This window comes from Tenrec ecaudatus, chromosome 15 (genome assembly GCF_050624435.1).
Source record: "Tenrec ecaudatus isolate mTenEca1 chromosome 15, mTenEca1.hap1, whole genome shotgun sequence".
Taxonomy (NCBI): domain Eukaryota; kingdom Metazoa; phylum Chordata; class Mammalia; order Afrosoricida; family Tenrecidae; genus Tenrec; species Tenrec ecaudatus.
In genome coordinates this window covers 19,683,548-19,701,725 of record NC_134544.1, presented here as the reverse complement: position 1 = coordinate 19,701,725, position 18,178 = coordinate 19,683,548, and the positions used below count along the sequence as shown (strand labels likewise).

Below are 18,178 nucleotides of genomic sequence, written 5' to 3'. Positions count from 1 at the left end.
AAGAGGCATCTTTTCCAGATGGCTCAATCAGCAGCAGAAAGACACATGGTGTATCTGCAGAACCCATGGTGTTCCAGAAGGGGGCTGTCTTGCGTACACACAAATGAACCGCCTGTGTGTGGATTTCAGTTTCCCAAAGGGCAGAGGGTTGTGAGGCTCCTTCCACAGTCTCTGCAGCAGCAGCAGCAGCCGCAGGCAGGAAAAGGCTTTTGGGGGCCTAGGAGCAAATTGCATATGCTCTGTCAGGAGGTGCGAAGAAAATGCTGGCCAGTTGTTGCAGAGCAGGTTACAGACGTGCCTGACAGGAGCACTCCTGTGCTGCTTAGTGAGAGGGGATGCTGAGAACGAGCATGCACACCCATCTTTGGTAACGATGCGAAGGTCTGCAGAGAAGTGTTGAGTGCTCCGCGATGCGACGGGCATCTCTCATCAGCCCGTCCTTCCCCGGGAGATAGAGAGCACCGAGATGCAGGACGTGTGCGTGCTAGGTGTTAGTTACTACTGGTGCACAGGTAGAAATCGGCATGTTGCCCATTTCCCCAGTCGGTCAAGATTTACTTATCAAATATCTAAATTATGCCAACAACTAAGATCGCCTGTGAGATTCACACGAGAGCGCTTGACATAGTGAAAGGAACTTGCTGTATATATACACGAGTAGAAGCCGAGTTTGTCCACCACATTTTTTTAATTTCCCTTTAAAAAATCATTTTATTAGTCCAGCATATTTTTAATGCAGTTCTTGTGATAAAATTAGGTGCCTCGGCTGATAATCGGTTAGGCTTATACTCGAGTATATATGGTAGTTGGATATATTTACAATGACAAAAACCATCAAATGTTCCAAGAGCTTTAGAGACTGGCTCACTACCAGGAAAGCAAGATCTTCGGGTCCTGTTTTGTCCCACAGGTTGTCAGCACCCTGTTCTGTCTGTGTTCCCATTCAACAATTTTGAGGAAGAATTGGAGTATCCTGGAGAACTGAAATTTAACTTGTAGAGTACCGTAGCATTTTAGGCTCATAAACCCAGATTGTTTTAAAAAGTCATATAGTTTTTTCATTTGTTCACTTTTAAGATTTTCAAATCTTAAAATCTCCATTGATATAATCTTGTTGAAACTACTGTTATTTTGTGTCTGATAAAATTTGATGTCTTATGGCTTTGTTTTATTAGTCTTAACTAACAGATAACAAGTAGGTAGGGCAAATATTTGGGTTAAACAGTTTATTCACTGTGGAAACTAGTGGCAGCTAGCCTTGCCTCGCTGCCTTTCTGCAATATGGTAACCTGTCCTCAGACATCTAACACATAGTTCTGTCTTACAGAAGTGGAATATTTTGGTACTTAAAATGAGAATATTGTGTCCATTGTGCTGGGTCTACAGTTTAATACACACACACACACAGACACATATACAGACACGTGTGCATGTTTAGTAGAGAGGTAAAGTTAGCATATTGGGTCAGCATCCTATGATTATTAAAGAGCACATACTGAAATTACCTTGTTAATATTAGGTGGTGAAGTACATCAATTTAGATAAATCAGGACATTTAAGTTCGTCATTAAAATACATTTACAAAATAATTGGAGCTTGTTTTTAGAAGACTTCTAGTTCACTTTAATATTCAGTTTATGATCAGGAGTGTATTAAAATATTTTTATTGGACAAATTTCACTGTCTTTTCTAAGCTCATCTTTCATCAGTATACATTTATATTTTTTCATTGTAATTGCTGAAAGTACCACAGGACCTTTAAAATATTCTGGGAAGAAACCTTAATAGTGTCAGGGATTCAATTGTCTCTTCCGCCTCTTCTTCCCTCCCCCCCCCAAATATGAAGGGGTTTCAACAAGTTCGAGACAGTGGCCTTTTTTAATCCCATGCACTTTCTGAAGCCCTCTGGTACTGTACTGGAAGAAAGGAGCTTTGGTGGAGTAGTGGTCATGCACTGGGCTGCCATCTGCAAGGAAGGTCAGCAGTTCGAAACCACAGCTGTTCTATGGGAGAAAGAGCTCGCCACTCCTGTCAAGGCCTGCAGTCTCAGAAACCCACAGAGGCAGTTTTGTCCTGTCCTGTAGGGTCACAATAAGTCAGCATCTACTCAAAGTGAGTTTGTTTGTTTTTTACTGGATAGGTCATGATTTTCAGTGGTCTGACAGTTATAGGATGTAATCATTTCCCCCTTCTCCCCACCATGATATGATAAGAGCACATCAGTTGTAAGGAGATTGGAGTAGATTAGAAACATACTTACTCAGATAATAGCCCAAATTTGATGGAAGGGGGAGTTTTGTTGGAGTGTGTACTGTCTTATGATAGATAAAAAGGAGAGAAGCAAGACTAGACAGAGGGACTATCACCAAGAGCCTAAATCAGATGAGTCCTTTCTACCCGGGGCCTCGGGGTTGAGAACCTTTTAGACCAGGAGAAGACTGATGTCAAGACGCATGTTTCCCAGGAAACACCAGGCTCATAGTTGTTGAAAGAAGAGCAGATAGACAGAAAGCCATCCCTCTAGAACTGGTATCCTGAATTTCAACTTCTAGCCTCCAAAACTGTGACAGAATAAAACTCTGTTATAGCCATCCACTACTGTAATTTCTGTTATGGTTCCACTAGATAAGGTCACTGTCAGTTGGGATTGACAATGGTTTAGGGTAAAGATAAGACGAAATCTAGTACCAGGAGTGGGATGCAGCTCTAACTGATACCTCACATGTGGAGTGTAGGATTAGAATTATGGAAAGTGTAGAAGCTGTAAGAATTTGAAGGCACCTGATCGTAATTAAAGAGAAACTGTGGAAGCAGTCCCAGGAGACCAGCATGGAGTTGCGCTAGAGCCAACCCATGGAATGAGAGGACTGTGTGCTTTGGGGTGTGAGGCTTGCTGGAGGGAGTGGATTGCCTCAAGGCACCTGTCATCCCAAAGAGTGAGAGAGTTGAGAACCTTCTGGGCCAGGCTTACCTGTGGACAGGGTGCCTCCAGGAACTTCTGAGCAGAACTAAAGATCTTTGTAACACCAGCCTTCTGGATGGCCCAAGGTGCTGAAGACCTGATTGGCCAAAAAGCCAGGAAGAGCAGAGTCTGATCTCCAAAAGATGGTGGGCCCTTAGATGTTGGGAAACAAGAACCTTGCCTCAGGACCCACAGAGAAACCCATCCCATCCTCTAGAGTTGGCTTCCTGAATTTTGGGCCTCCTAAACTGGGAGAGAAACTTTATTTAAGGCAGCCACCTGTGCTATTTGTTATAGCACACTGGATCAGTAAGTGATTAAAAAAAATCTTTGTTTAATCCATATTATTGTAACTAATCTTAATAAGCTGCATTTCACTTTCTGCAAGATCTTGCCAACCAAAAATCAAAGTTGCTGCCATAGAATAAGTTTTGACTCATAACAACCCCACAAAGCAGACTAGAACCGTCCTTGTGGGTTTCTGAGACTGTAACTTTGACAGGTATAGAAAGCCTTCCGCTTTCTCCCTGCAACTTGCCCTTTATCGTTCATAAATAACTTTCAAGATGATGATTCATTTGTAAAATATGTGCATTATTAAACAAAAATTATTTGCTCTGCTAGGCAGCACACATAAAAACTCATTTCTAGATACATTAAATTCTAAGATTACTATTGGAAGAATAAAGAACAACATTTAAAACTTCATTTTAATTTATCATGATCAAATAGCTATGAATTTCCAAAGTGATATATTAGGGTATACTGAAATTTATGTTAAATTCAGAAAATATTCATATCATCTTGAATATTAGTTAGACCATATTGCGCCAGAAATTTCTGGCTTAAAATTAGTGTGCTACAGCCCATCTAAATGTACTGTGTATTTTTTTTTTGAGATGGGGTGTGATATGCTTTATATTTCGTTCAGGCTAAGCTACGCCACACTGTTCTTAAAATATAGTCTCAGAGTGGTAAATTGGTGGTATCTACTTATCTAAGGTTTTAATGCCTACAATAACAGAGCGCCATCAATACGTGGCTAATAGCAGATATAAAGTGTATCCACTGGTTGTCCATCTCTCATAAAACCGCCTTTAGCTTTAATTCAAATCCATTGATTCCTATTCCAGTTAAGACTGAAGAACTTAATATGTCTTTTAATCCCTTTATTGTTAGCTCAGATAAAATTAATTTTACCCTAGAACTGCACAGAGCCAATTAACATGATCTTTGGAGTTATTTAGTAAAGTGCTTCAAACTGTTAAATATTTCTTGACCTCTTCGTTGCAGTCTCTGACTGCTTTGTAAATGCAGTAATCAATATCTCCCAGCCTTTAAATAGCTTAAACTTCTCAAATATTTTACCGGAGTCCTCGTTAAGCAGTAACTAACGTGTTTACTCCGTTCGTGTACATCCAGAGTCAATTATGCTAAATCTAAAGACAATTATGTACTTTTGAGGAACACTGTATGAATGAAATGGCTGCTTTAATGAAATCAAAGGGTCATATTTTGTTGAAAGCAACCTCGTAATGAAGAGACTTCTTTCTCACACAGAACATGAATGCTGTTTGCGACTGAACACGTAGACCGTTTATGCCCCGTACCGTTTCAGGCAGCTTCTGTTTTCCACACAGGGCTAGTTGAAGGTATTAATTTTCTTACTGTGATAGGGTGATCAACCGTCCTGTCAGGAAAATGGATCTCCATGTCACCCGTTAGCATGATTAAATGGAGGCATGTCTCTGTGAAAAAAAACACCAAATTTTCATGAGACAAATGAAACTGGGGCAAGGTCTACTTTTACAGAATTATTTCATTTTTAATATCTCAAAATATCTCCCCATTTGTGCCTCAGTGCATCTGGCAGGATACACAGCAGCTAATTGTGTCTTCTATTATTGAGAACACACAGGCAAAACCGATCACTGAACGGTGCTTCCAAATGTGAGGAATTAGAGGCTTAAGGCTTAGGGCTGGCGCTGAGAGGGGCTGTGTGCACTGGGCATCGGCACCTTCGGCAATCACTCATCAGTCAGTGTCTCTTTCAGTGGATCCCTTTCTTGCTCCTACCGCTTTCCTTGTTAACAAAGAGTGATCATCTTTTCAGATCCCTGGACTGATTAAAACAACAACGACAATAAACTACAAGCCTCCAGAATTTCAGCTTTAGTCATATTTCGAGCCAGTAGGGCAGTGTCTGGATGAGTGTACGCTCATGCCCAACCTGAATTTACACCAAGCGATGTTCTTGACAGCTAATTAAGATTTCATATTTGGCCACTTAGCCGAGGGCACCTGATAGGATTCCTCCTAGTAATTAAGGGATAAAATTTACAAATGGCTGTCTTAGAGAACATCACTAAAACTTGTGTAAAGTCTTAATTTCGTAGGGTGTGGGGTTAAGACAAGAGTGAGGTAATTAAACAAAAGGGACCCAGGGAAGGTGGGGACAAGGGGGTGGAGGTGGAGCTCTCCAAATGCCCCCGTTGTTTAATTTCCTTCGGAAGCCGCCCTTGTGTGCTTCTGCGCCCCTCCCCCACTCCCTGCCTTGGCCATTGCTGGCTGAGCGGCTGGGGTCAATGCCTTGCCTATTGATCAGTATCCCTGCAGTCCCTTGCTCCAGCAGCTGCTTCATTGGCTGCTTTCAGGGCCTGCTTCAGTACATTAGAATAGAAATCCATAACCAGAGCTGTGCTCATCCAAGCAGGGGAAGAAACTAAATTAAATGGTATAAAACAATCTTGGATCAGGAGTTTGTGCCAATTCATCTTGATCTAAGATGTCACACCGGGCTCTCTGCCTGAGCACCTGGGCTAGAGGCAGCCATAGTGAAAATAGATGGAGCCGCAATCATTCATTTGTCAGCAAAGGAGCAAGGCAGCGGTTAGCAATTCCCTTCTGCAGAGGTCAGCTGACAGAACAATCAGTGCAACTGCGGAATAGAGCTTTCCTTTGAACTATTGTTAGGGAGCATGCTGTTGCTGAGACGCGGGGGAGGGGAGGCTGGCTTGGCTTCCTGTTTGGAGACTACTGGGTAAAGAGTAAAACCTTCCCCCTGAATTGGTGCAGATGCTCAGGGCTCTGGTCCCTCCTGTTACTTGGTCCTCTACACAAATACTTTTGTTTATAAATGCATCGAGAGTGAAAGAGAGAGAGAGAGAGAATGAATCAAACTGTTAACTATCACTTTCTCCAAGGTAGGATCCAGCTTCATCCTCCTAATCACAAAGGTTGGGATTACTGATTTCTTTCCCCACATCTTGGGATGATTAAGGTTTTAGGGTTTTCCTCTCTGTTTAGTTGCTCTTTCTATCCCAGATCAACTTTATGCTTTGAATCTATGATAGCATTCCAAACTAATACTTCTTAAAATTTGCTCTTTCTCCTAAAACACTTGAAATTTTACACGAAGAGAGAATACTGGGGCATCAGTTTAGATGCTTTCTCGATACTAATTACATCCATAAGCACATTTAATCTTGGATAATTTTAAGAAATAGAACTCATCAGATTTTATCGTCAAGCTATCATTTGGTAACAGTGGAGGAGCATCTGTACAAAGTAGCCTGCTTTCTTTGTAAAATACTATCTGAAATTAAACAGATTAGAAAAATGGATGATAACTGAAATTCTACATGAAGAATTAGAATTATTTGGGGGTAACTTTGTCCTTTCTGGACTCTTGGTAGATTTTTGTCTGCCATACACTACTTAAAAGCTAATGGAAATTTTTTAGAACTTTTTGCCAAAAAATCAACAAATCCTAAAAAAAAAACAACAAATAATTTTATCACGGTTGTACTACAAATTTCCTTGGAATCCAAGTAAACCATAACCATTTCTTGATATTATTTTTCTACGTTAAAATCTTTTTTCCCCTTAAGTTTAATGCCACTGTCTTACTCAATTGCTTCTTACCATCTCTGGCATTCTTTATAATAGCCTGCCATTTCTGTTTCTGAGATTCAACCAGATCTTGACCCAGATCTGGAATCTTTAAACCTAGCTAAATAATTGAATGCAAAGTATCTGGTAAAATGCGATGTGTTCCAGGGTTGTTTCTTTCAGCTTCTTGAAAAGGACACAGTCTCTCTCTCTCTCTCTCTCTCTCTCTCTCTCTCTCTCTCTCTCTCTCTCTCTCTCTCTCTCTCTCTCTCTGTGTGTGTGTGTGTGTGTGTGTGTGTGTGTGTGTGTGTGTGTGAGAGAGAGAGAGAGAGAGAGATGGGGGAGTGGAGGAGTGAGGAAGCAGGATACTGTTATTTTGGTCAATATGGATTTTTTTCAAGGATTCACAGTATTTACAGCTCTTCATTCTCTGCATCTTCCTGCTTAACATCCAAAGACGAAATCAATCTTCATCTCTCACTTTAGTTGCTGCAGTATTGTACTAAATGATTGCTCCGCTTCCTCTGTCTACTGTATCCACCTGTCCCACTGTGCTCAGCGCTTTCTTAGTCCACTGCCTAGAGCCGATCTTTGGTATCCTCCCATTGTCCTCAGGATAAAAATGAAAACAGGAGTCTCATTTTCCACTGCTTTTCTCTTAGCCATGGAGTCCCTGCCAAATCTTAAAACACACTTGCATGAGTTGATTCTGATTCAGGGTGGCCCCCGTATGTTAGAGGCGAGCTGTCCCACAGGGTCTTCTTGACTTTAATCTTTATGGAGGCAGTTAGCCAGGCCTTTCTCTCAGGGTACTGCTTGGGGGTGGGGCAAGGGGGGTGTTGAAATTGTCAATGTGAATATAACTAGTAAGTTTGATCGTGTTTAGTGGTCTTAAATAGTCTATCCAGAAAGTTCTCATGGCTTCTATACTCTATCCAGTTCGGGCTCCTTTTTAATGGCCTTTAAGATCCGTGAGGGCAAAGACGGTGCTTCTCTCACCCCAATGGATATTAAACAGAATGCAGAAAAAACCCATCCCGGACACAGGGACACAGTGGTGGCACCAGTTGGCTCAAACATAAGGACAGTGGTGACGATGACACGGGACTGGGTTTTGTCCCATCTTATTGGATGTAGAGGTCGCTCTGGGTCAGAATCAACTCTCAATGGCACTAACAATAGCATCAGGATGCCAGGCGTACGCGACACCTTCCGTTCTTAAATGGCGAACCACCGAGTGGCTGACAGTGAACTGCTACCGCCACCAGTTGTACTTCGTATCTCCTAACTGATCCCTTGCACATTGCCAATTGTTGTATCTCCTAATCCATCTTCCATCGCACTGCCGTCAAGTCAATGCCGACTCATAGCAGGCCTGTAGGACAAGCTGGAACCGGCTGGTCCGTTTCCGACAGCATAGCTGTTAGCAGGAGGAGAAAACCCTGTCTTTCTCCCAAGGAGAGGCGGTAGATTCAAACTGCCGACCTTGCGGATCACAGCCCAGCGAGCCTCCACTATGCCACCAGGGCGCCTCCCCTCCCATACTGCCGCGTAGAATGCATTCTAGCAGGGAATGAGACTGATGCCACCATCTTAAGCCAGATTATTCAGTGTCTTTTGTTTCTTTTCGTTCCATAAACCAAAGTTAAAGTTGAATTTTAAGCACACCTTAGCAGGCTGCCCATTGTGTGATGCCATTTTAGCCTCTCTGCTGGTCACTTTTCATTTTTCTGCCATGAGTTATAGGGAGTGATAAAACATGAACAAAGCCAGGAAACACAGTACAACAAAGCACAGGGATTCAGAGGTGTTTTCATAGGCATATACTCGTGTACACGCCGGGGTTTTTAGCCCATTTTTAATTTAGTTTTTGTGGTAAAATTAGGGGCCTCAGCTGATATTCAGGTCGGCTTATACTCGAGTATATACGGTAGTTGGTATTCTGAGCTCTGCAGGCCATCTGTTTTGTTGATCTAATCAATATATAGAACAGAGAACTGAAAGAGTGCAGAGAAGCTGATGGATTAATATTGGAAAGAGGAGAAAGCTGACTTCTAATCATGATGATTCCAGAAGTTTACCTTGTAACACTTTCAGGTCAAATACAAAATAGCTGTGATTGATAAAATATACAAATAGAAAACGAAAGAGACAAAGGACTCAAAAGACTTGTCTGTGGGGCAGTAATGGAATAGCGGAAACCCTGGGCTGCTTCCTGAGGCAAGCCGTACTTAAAATAGTGCCATTAACAAAAGCTCGTAGCTAGGAGCTAAACTATGACTTCAGTTTCTAGAACAATTTTAGGATCTTGCTACCCATAGTAAAACTTAAGCTTTATTAAGAGAGAGCATAAAAATGGCGATTGGTATATCTGGAATAATTAACAGTAGCCATTCCTGTCAAGCCAATTCCAACTCAACAATTCTATAGCATAGAACTACCCCATCAAATTACTCAGAATATAATATTTATGTTAGCAGATTGTCTCATCTTTCTCCCACAGAATCAGGGTTGGCTCTGTCATAGTGTAGCACCAGCCTTCTGTTCAAAGTGAAAAGAAAGAATTGTATTGGAAGAGAGATTTGTGGGTCAGGAGGCACCCAGGCAGGGCACGTTCGTATTACAGATTTCAAGAGGAACAGCAGTTTGGGGAGGTGCATGTTCACAGGCATTAGGGGCTGCATGACAGTGCTATACACTATCTGTTCTGTTTTCTCATCTTCAGGAATTTCTTGATCTTGCAAGAAACTCTTCTTGGAGCAGATTACACAAACACTGCTAAAAAACATCTTCCATCCAACAGTTTCTCACATAAGCTAAAGTCCTGACTCTCCTTTTAGGGTCACACCAGTGAACCATTTGTAAGAAATTGAATTGCCTTAGAGTAGCAAGAACAGGGATTTTTTTTTTAAAGGCCAAACTATAGTTAGAACATGGAATGAAATGGAGTAAACATGGTTTTTAAATGGAGTTCAGTTTATCATTGGGGAAGCCATTTGAGTCATGCCAAGTGCCTCGGTTTTGAGCTTTGTTGACTCCTTCTGCCCTTTGGATCAAGCCACGGCCAGGGGTGCAGCTCGCCCACCCACACAGGAGTCAGGCCATGTTCTGCACGGATTTCTTATTTCCGCGCAACAAGACGGTCAGTTTGAACTCTGAAGGTCAACATGGCAGCTCTTACTAGAGGTGGCCCACCACCGTCTGGTGTTCACCTGCTATTGCGCGGACTTCTCTTCAGCACAAGGTGGTTCTCTTCAGGTAGGGTGTTGCAAACAGCATCATGTTAGAGGAACAGATTGGCTTTCCAAAAATGTTCAGTGTCAAAACTAAATTTAATCCTCCTTAGCAAAATGTTTTTTTCCCTATACATGTGATTCATTGCATGGCTACATGCCTTGAGGGTTGGCTGTGGCAGTAAGCTCAATGCATGCTCCATGTATAAGCTCTGTGGTGACCCTGATGAAAAGGAAGAGGCGAGCTCGTAGGAGAAAGTGCACTGCATATCTCTGATCCTATGGGGTGACCAGCTGAAATGACTGAAAAGAATGTACTAGTCTACTTTTCTGTGCACCGCAAGAGGTATGGACAGAAAGCACTCCTGGTTGAGCTAGAAAGAGAAACCAAGGACTATTATTTCAACAAAGGGATTTAAGGGCTTCTGTTAAGCTGCCTTGCCATCAGCAATATTAGGAATTTGGGGCATGATGGCAGATCCAGTATGAGTAGTTTTTCTATTCCAATTGTAATATGTTGTAAGTAGGAACAACTAGTCCCACTCAGATCTGTCAGCAATGGAATTACCTCAGAGTACAAATTCCCTTTTCTGTAGAGAGATGAGTTTCAAGTCACTGTTTCCTAGTAAGTGCCATGGTGTGCGTGGACGGTCACAGAAACTTCAAGCACCTGAGGTGCGTTAAGCGAATATCGTACAAGGTGAAGATCCACTGTAGGGTGACTCCTTGGACTTTTCCTCTGAGTAAGCAGATCCCCCGTGTGCAAAGACACACCCAAAGGGGCACACAGCAGACCTGCCCCAGGGTAAGTATTAGGCTGGCTGACTCTCTCAAGCCCATCCACAGTGGATAATAACTCAAATTCTAGGGGATCTGAGAGTGGGGCAACAACCAGATTTTGTCATCTTAAAACGTGATCTGCTACTGTAGAATATCAAGCATTTCTAACAAGGAGTTCACAAGGTGTGCAATGAATAAAAGTCGAGCCAAGTCCAAAAAACTTGAAACAGGGAGCTGTGATGAGACAGACATCATTGAATGACCCATGTGAATGGTTCTTAAAGACCAACAGTAAAATGGGTGTGGTTTTTATCATCTAAGATGGCTCAGCATGGCCCTGTGTAGATGAGACGAATGATACACTCACTCAACATTCAAATTTCTGGCACTGCCCATTGGTTGAATTAATTTTAAAAACTTTTCTTCTAAACACCAGCAATGGTTATAATGAACATAAATAGAATACTAATTAAGATTTCAGAATGGAAGATAGGTTAATTAGAAATGATGAGTCTAATAAATGTGCTTCAAAGGCTGATTACTAGAGATTGTACAATAATTTTTAATGTGTTAAAGCTCACTAGGTTAAAGTTAAAGGTAATAATTTGATTATTACCCAGATCATTAAGAAATAATCCCATCTTCAATAAAAGTATTTAATAAAAAAGGAAAAAGAAAAACACAAGACTGTATGTTGTTTATAAGATAACTGCTTTAAATATGAAACCTAGATTAAAAGTAAAGAAATGGCAAAATAAAAATATAAAAAATAATTCCAAAAATGTGCAAAAATAGTCACAGCAGTCATCGTGCCAGTCACTCAATAACAGCAGTTACATTCAATCAGATTTCACAATCTTGTAATGGGTTAACTGCCTCTGAAGTTGCTAGTCTCTGCTTGCTGGGGCGTTTCAGCCTGAATCTCAGATTTCTGGAAGGCTGACAAGTTCAGTAGGTGCTGTAACTTTCTTTAACTGTGGCAAACGAACCCAGCGGTTATTTCATTCTAGTTTCAGGGCACAAGGATTAGTTATTTATAATTAATTAAATCCCCCTTTCCACAGGGTTCTAAAACCCCTTTAGTTGATGACTTTTCCAATAAACATAATCTCCTGGGGTAACATTACGGAAAGAAGGACAACCAATTCCCCCTCCCCCCCCAACGTGTCTTTAATTTGTGAAGGCTGAGAGAATTTTACCTTCTCTAGAAACTCTGCTCATTGGCTTCCTCGGGTGGTGCCCTCTGCTGGGCAGTCTTTTCTCCAGGTGGCACTCCCAGTCAGCCCGGCCTTTGTAGGCTTTTGAGTTGTGTTCTACATTGTTCTCCCTCTCTATCCAGATGCCCGTCAGCCGTGGGAGCCAGGCCCCATCTACTCCCTCGGGTCTCAAGACAGTAGAAAGAGGTTGGTGTGGTCACTTCGTCCTTTGGACTAATTATTTCCATGTGCCTATAATTGTCTTCATTCTTCAGTTTTCCCCTATCTAGAGAGGACAGTGGTACCACCTTAGCCCCATACAAACTTTCAAAGACCCCAGTCTCTACACACAAAAGTGGACCAGACATTCTTTTAAGAAGTGATCCCTCCTACAAGCTGACCTCTTGAACCTTGCTCCATTTATGGCAGATTATAGGCAAGTGAAATGTTAGCATAGTGGGGGCTATACTCACCTCATAATTGAGCAGTTTGAATCCACCAGCCACTCCTTGCGTGAAGAAGAGGCTTTCTGCTCCTGTAACGATTTACAGCCTCAGAAAACCAAGAGGGCAGTTCCACTCTGTTCTGTATGGCTGCTACGACTTGGAACTTGACTCTGTGGCAGTGAAGTGTTGTTCTCCTTCCCCCACCCCCAACCTGGAATTGTCTCTCTAGAGCCGGAGGAACGCAGTTCTTAAGGGCCAAGCTAGAGTTGGACGCAAAATGTGGTTCACATTAGATCTCAGGCAGCCGTCTGAGACATACCAAATGGTATGGCTTGCTCTTACGGTTCGCTTATTCAGTTCAAATCACCAGCCTATTGATCAGCAACTTAGTGCTTGCTGAACGACTCGGCCCCCACGATGTCTGTTAGCCTTGACACCTAGACCATCAAGTCGATTCTCACTTACAGTGACTTTATTTAGAGTTTCTGAAAATGGACATCTGTGAAAGCAGAAAGCCTCATCATTCTTCTTTGGTATAGCTGGTGGGTTTGAACTCACAACGTGTGCTGAGCAGCCCAACATCTGATCCACTGTGCCACCAGGACTCCTTGTTTATCATGATAGGAAATAATAAAAATAAATGAGTTGTGTTCTACCTGAAAACCAAGAAGCAAAAGAGAGAGGTGGAAGGAAGAAGAAAACCTAAAAGTAGAATGAAGAAGTAATAACAATAACAGAAATCGTTGATGGTAGAAAGACTCCTATCTGTAAATTTTCTTAATATATTGTGAAATATCAGGCAAAGCTGATCAATAATGGAAGAAAACAAAGGGAATGAGGTCAAGACAGAATCCACAGTGGGCTTCAATTGCATCCACATTACCATTTTTTTTAAAAAACTCTGAAGCGCATGGGGAAAATAAGTAAGCTTTGTGAAGTTGGCTAGTTGTGTATCTACATGTCGTGATAGTCTTTGTATAGTCATAATATTGCATAATAATCAACAATAAAACACAGGATTCACTACTTAGAGAATGAAATGGAAAGGTTGGAGCCAAGGACCAAATCTAGGTAGAGTTTGGGTCAGTGACAGATTGGAAACTTATAAGTACAGAGTTGTGCGTTAGCAGTGTCACTTTGCCCATCACTCTTTCTTATGATACTCGAAGTGAGTTGATTCTTCACTTTGTGGTTAGCACGCACAAGAAGTCTCTGTGACACTATACTGAGCTTTGTGTCATACAAGTGCATCCAGGATCTGATAGATTGTCTGCATTTGGACCCCTCTAGACAAAATGCTCACCCTTCCTTGTTGCCCTCCTCCTCTATGGGCTGGCAGCCTCCTGTGTAGCCGGGGGCATGCGTCAGTCCAGCACGTCCATCTTGGTGAGCAATTTCTCCTTTTGTCATGCACTTCTGAGCTTCTTAATCTTACTGTCGACTCCCTGGTCCAAAGTAGAGACTGAGTAAATAGTTAATAAATTAATGGACAAATTATTAAATGATTGAAAGACATTTATATAGTTTTAAAGCAACTGTAATGAGATGACTTCCATATCATTAAATGAACCACCTCACTGTTATTAACCTTCTTAGCATGTACAGTGGATAATTCTTAAAATTCGTGAAGTTGTACAATAATTTTATTTCTGTAATTATAACTGCTCTATACTTTCATAACATTTTTTATCTCCCAAGAATCCTAATGTCAGTTAGCATTCCCTGCCCATTTTTATTGCTCTCATCTCTAGGCAACCACTAACCGACTTTCTCTAAGGAGTTGCCTGCCCTGGTGATATCCTGCATGGGACTCATACACTATGATTTTTGTGTGTGGCCAACATCTTTCCCTGTGTGTGTTTGAGGTCATCCATATTGTAACATTGTAGTAACAGTTTCTTTCTTTCATGGCTATCCCATTGTGGAGATGTCCCACATTCGTTTATTTATGAATTGGACATTTGAGTTGTTGCTGGGTGTTCTGGCTATTAAGTAAAATACCATGCACATTCAAGTGTAAGTTTGGTGTATGGCTGTTCCACCTAGGAGTACAATTTCTTGATCATCTATTATCCCAAGTAACTGCCTCATTGTGCATTCCTGCCAGCAATGAATGTTCCACTTTCTCTACGTCTTCAGTACCACTCATGATGTTCTGCCCTGTGATTATAGTCGTTCTAAGGCATGTGAAGTGACCGTATTTGCATTTCCCTAATGACTAATGATGTTGAGGATCTTTTCATGTGCTTGTAGGCTGTTCCTTTATCTTTGAAAAAAATGTATATTCAAATCATGTGCCTTTTTTAATGTAAGAATTATAGGAATTATTATTGGGCTGTAAGTGTTCTTTATATATTCTTGATATCGTCATTTCTTAGTTCTGTGATTGACAATATTTCACTGTAGGGTGTCTTCTTATTTTCTTGATCTGTGGTTTAAAGTACAAAGGTTTTTAATATTGGTGAAAACCAGTTTGTGCATTTTTTATGTTGGTAATCCTTTTGGCATACTGTTTAAGAAATCATTGCCTAACCTAAGGTTATGAGATTTATACCTGTTTTCTTCTAAGCGATCTATAACTTGCATATAGGTCTCTTAGAAGAAGAGATCTATATGCAAGTTATAGATCTGTGGTTCCGTTTAAATCCATCTTTGTGCATAGTGTGATGTGGAGGACCAATTTATCTCTTCTGAAATTGGATAACCAGTTGACCCAGCACCGTTTGTTGAAGACTCCAGAATGATAAATCTTCAATGTGTTTCTAACTATATGGCTTTTTGTCTCGATAGTCTTCTAATTTACATTCTTATGTTTTCAGCTTGCCTGTCAAGTGCTCCACAAATGAAAAAAGTTTCCACATCATATGAGGAAAGACGGAAGCAAGCCACCGCTATCGTTTTACTGGGTGTCATCGGCGCTGAGTTCGGCGCTGAAATTGAACCGCCTAAGCTGTTGAGCAGACCTCGAAGCTCTAGTCAGATCCCCGAGGGCTTCGGGCTGACGAGCGGTGGATCCAACTACTCACTGGCCAGACACACGTGTACGTTTTTACATTGCTAATGCTGATTTATTGCTGTATGGTACAGATTCAATCAGAAAAATCTCAATATCCTGGGCCTATTCTAAAGTATAGCTCGCCTACAATGTAGAAATGAAGTTAGGCAAAACAAGCTGTATAACTCACTGCTTTTGTCTGTAGTTATTCAAATCTGCTTTGAAAGGGTAAAGCAGGGTTTTTTTTATAGATTTCTTTTCTTAAAATAACACTTGTCTGAGCTTTCTGACTTAATATTTTGTCATGATTCTAACCAAAACTTGGGAAGGGTGAAACTTCAAAATAATGGTGTGCACACACACTGCCACTCTACGCTTGGCTTGAGCGTAGTAGGGGAGGCAGTTTTATAAGGACTTCTTCTGGTGCTTCAGTGTGAAAACACCTTTATATAAGAGTCTCCGTGTTTCTGCCACGTGGTAAAATCACTTTGAGCAGATTCCCGTTATTTTATGAGCTGCATATAAGTTGTCTTTGTAGAACTATCTATTCTTTTGGGACTTTGAAACCAAGAAAATAGACATATACTTGCGTGCTCCTTTGTTAGTTAGGACAGCTTATAAAGCTCCATTAGATTTCGTTCACATGCTTTTGTTGTAAAACCCACAGTTTTAGGGACTTTTATGATTAAAATCCTCAGATTTAGCTGCCACTTCTATAACTTTCTTCTTAAGACTGTTAATTCAGCACATACTTCCTGAGGCCAACTGTCTCTTGCTCTTCACGTGACACTGAGAATCCGAGAGTAATGATACTCTATTGAATCCATTTCAGAGAACACAGCCATAAAATAGCTGCCTCTTGAGATCACCGCGTTCTAAGTTCTTTCACGCACACTAGTCTTCATCCTGAGCACTCTGCAGTGTGTGTGTGGGGGGGGGGGGGCTCTGTCATTACTTTGTACACACACAGGTGAGTGGGCACCAGAAGAAGGTGGCTGCTTTGTCTCAGCCTAGTCTGTTGGTTCCAGAGCCCGTTCCTTTAACCATGATGTAAACCGCTACACGTCCAGTGGCTCCCAGCAGAGACGTAGAGATATCCGACGTGCGCTACCACTTCGTAAGATAAGAAGCACTTTCTCTTCTATCCCTGCCCGTCATCTTTAAGGATCCCTAGTGGCTCAGTGTTTAAAGCACTAGACCCCTACCCAGTAGTTGGCAGTCTGAGCACACTGGACGACGTGCGGGAGAAAGGTGTGGGGCAGTCTGTGTCCGTAAAGAGGGGCAGTCTGGGACCCTGTGGGCACAGACATTCTCCTCTGGCTTTTAAAAAAAAAAAACAAACATTTTATTAGGGGCCCATACAACTCTTATCACAATCCACACATATACATACATCAATTGTATAAAGCACATCCGTACATTCTTTGCCCTAATCACTCTCAAAGCATTTGCTCTCCACTTAAGCCCTTTGCATCAGGTCCTCTTTTTTTTTCCCCCCCACCCTCCCTTCTCTGGCTTTAGCTTGAGTTTGGTGTGCTTGCTCGCCAAACTGAAAGGAAGACATCTTTAAAGAGTGACAAATCCTGAACTTGACCTGGAAATCTATGTCCTTTTCCCTTTCCAGTTTCCCGTCAGACACGCCTGCTTTCCCGCCCCTGCAGAGCACCACATGTGCTGGCCCTGCCTTTTCAGTCCACTGGTTTATCTTTTCTCACATCCTGTCCTTGCTATGTCCTGCTTTCCATTCCCCAAAACGCTCCTCAAATTCCACACCATTCTTCAAAGGCTCTCAGAGGAGGCCACCTATGTCATCCTAGAAAGAGCCAGGCCATTGCATGCAGACAGCCTGACGCAGAATCTTGCCACCCAGCGATTGGAAGTTAATGACATTTTGCCATGATTCTATCTGGTCGGTGCTCAGATTTTGCCCACCATCTCCTTTATTCCGTATCAAGAACTATCTCTTCACATATATTTTTTTGTTGACAATAAAAACTTGGTTTTTTTGGACAACAAAAACTTTTTAGTAGTCTTAACATATCCAAAAGAGAGTTTTGAGAATATTTTGAATACTGGTGTTTAAAAATAAAATTGCTGGGTAGCTCTTTTAAATGTATTCAATAAAATATGTGCTATAACTATGTGAAACCCAACATAATTTATTAACAGAACCCATGACCAAGCTTTTCTTTAAAAGTCAGACATCTTATACCCCGGTTATTTTCCTCAAAGAGGAGATTTCTGCTTTTACGTTTTAGAGAAAAGACTTCATTTGCAAATTGAGATTCTGAAAATCAATTCCATTAAAATAACCTGTGTCTTAAAGCTATTTGTGTTTTTACAACTATCTGTTCTTTGGAAAGCTTTAATGTGTCCACTTTCTGGGGCAATGACTTTTTGAAGACTACTGAGTTAGTCCAACATATTTTGTATAACTTTTCAATAGTATTCTTTATATTTTGAAAGTCCTCAAAGATCTGAGGATTTTTTAAAGTATTATTGGGTTTTTAAAAATCATTTTATTGGGGGCTCATATAACATCATAATCCATACATCCATCCGTTGTGTCAAGCACATTTGTACATTTGTTGCCACCATCATTCTCAAAACATTTTCATTCTACTTGAGCCCTTGGTATCAGCTCCTCACTTTTTCCCCTTCCTCCCCACTCCTCC

At 41.4% G+C, this 18,178-nt stretch overlaps 1 protein-coding gene across 2 annotated transcripts in view; it reads left to right on the top strand.

The window, feature by feature from the left end:
• WDR7 (WD repeat domain 7) overlaps positions 1-18,178 on the top strand; it is a 363,988-nt gene that overhangs the window by 195,733 nt on the left and 150,077 nt on the right. For both annotated transcript variants that reach the window (XM_075532929.1, XM_075532930.1), the window contains one exon: positions 15,328-15,549. In XM_075532929.1, the coding sequence (XP_075389044.1) occupies positions 15,328-15,549 (222 nt within the window). The remainder of the gene's footprint in view (positions 1-15,327; positions 15,550-18,178) is intronic.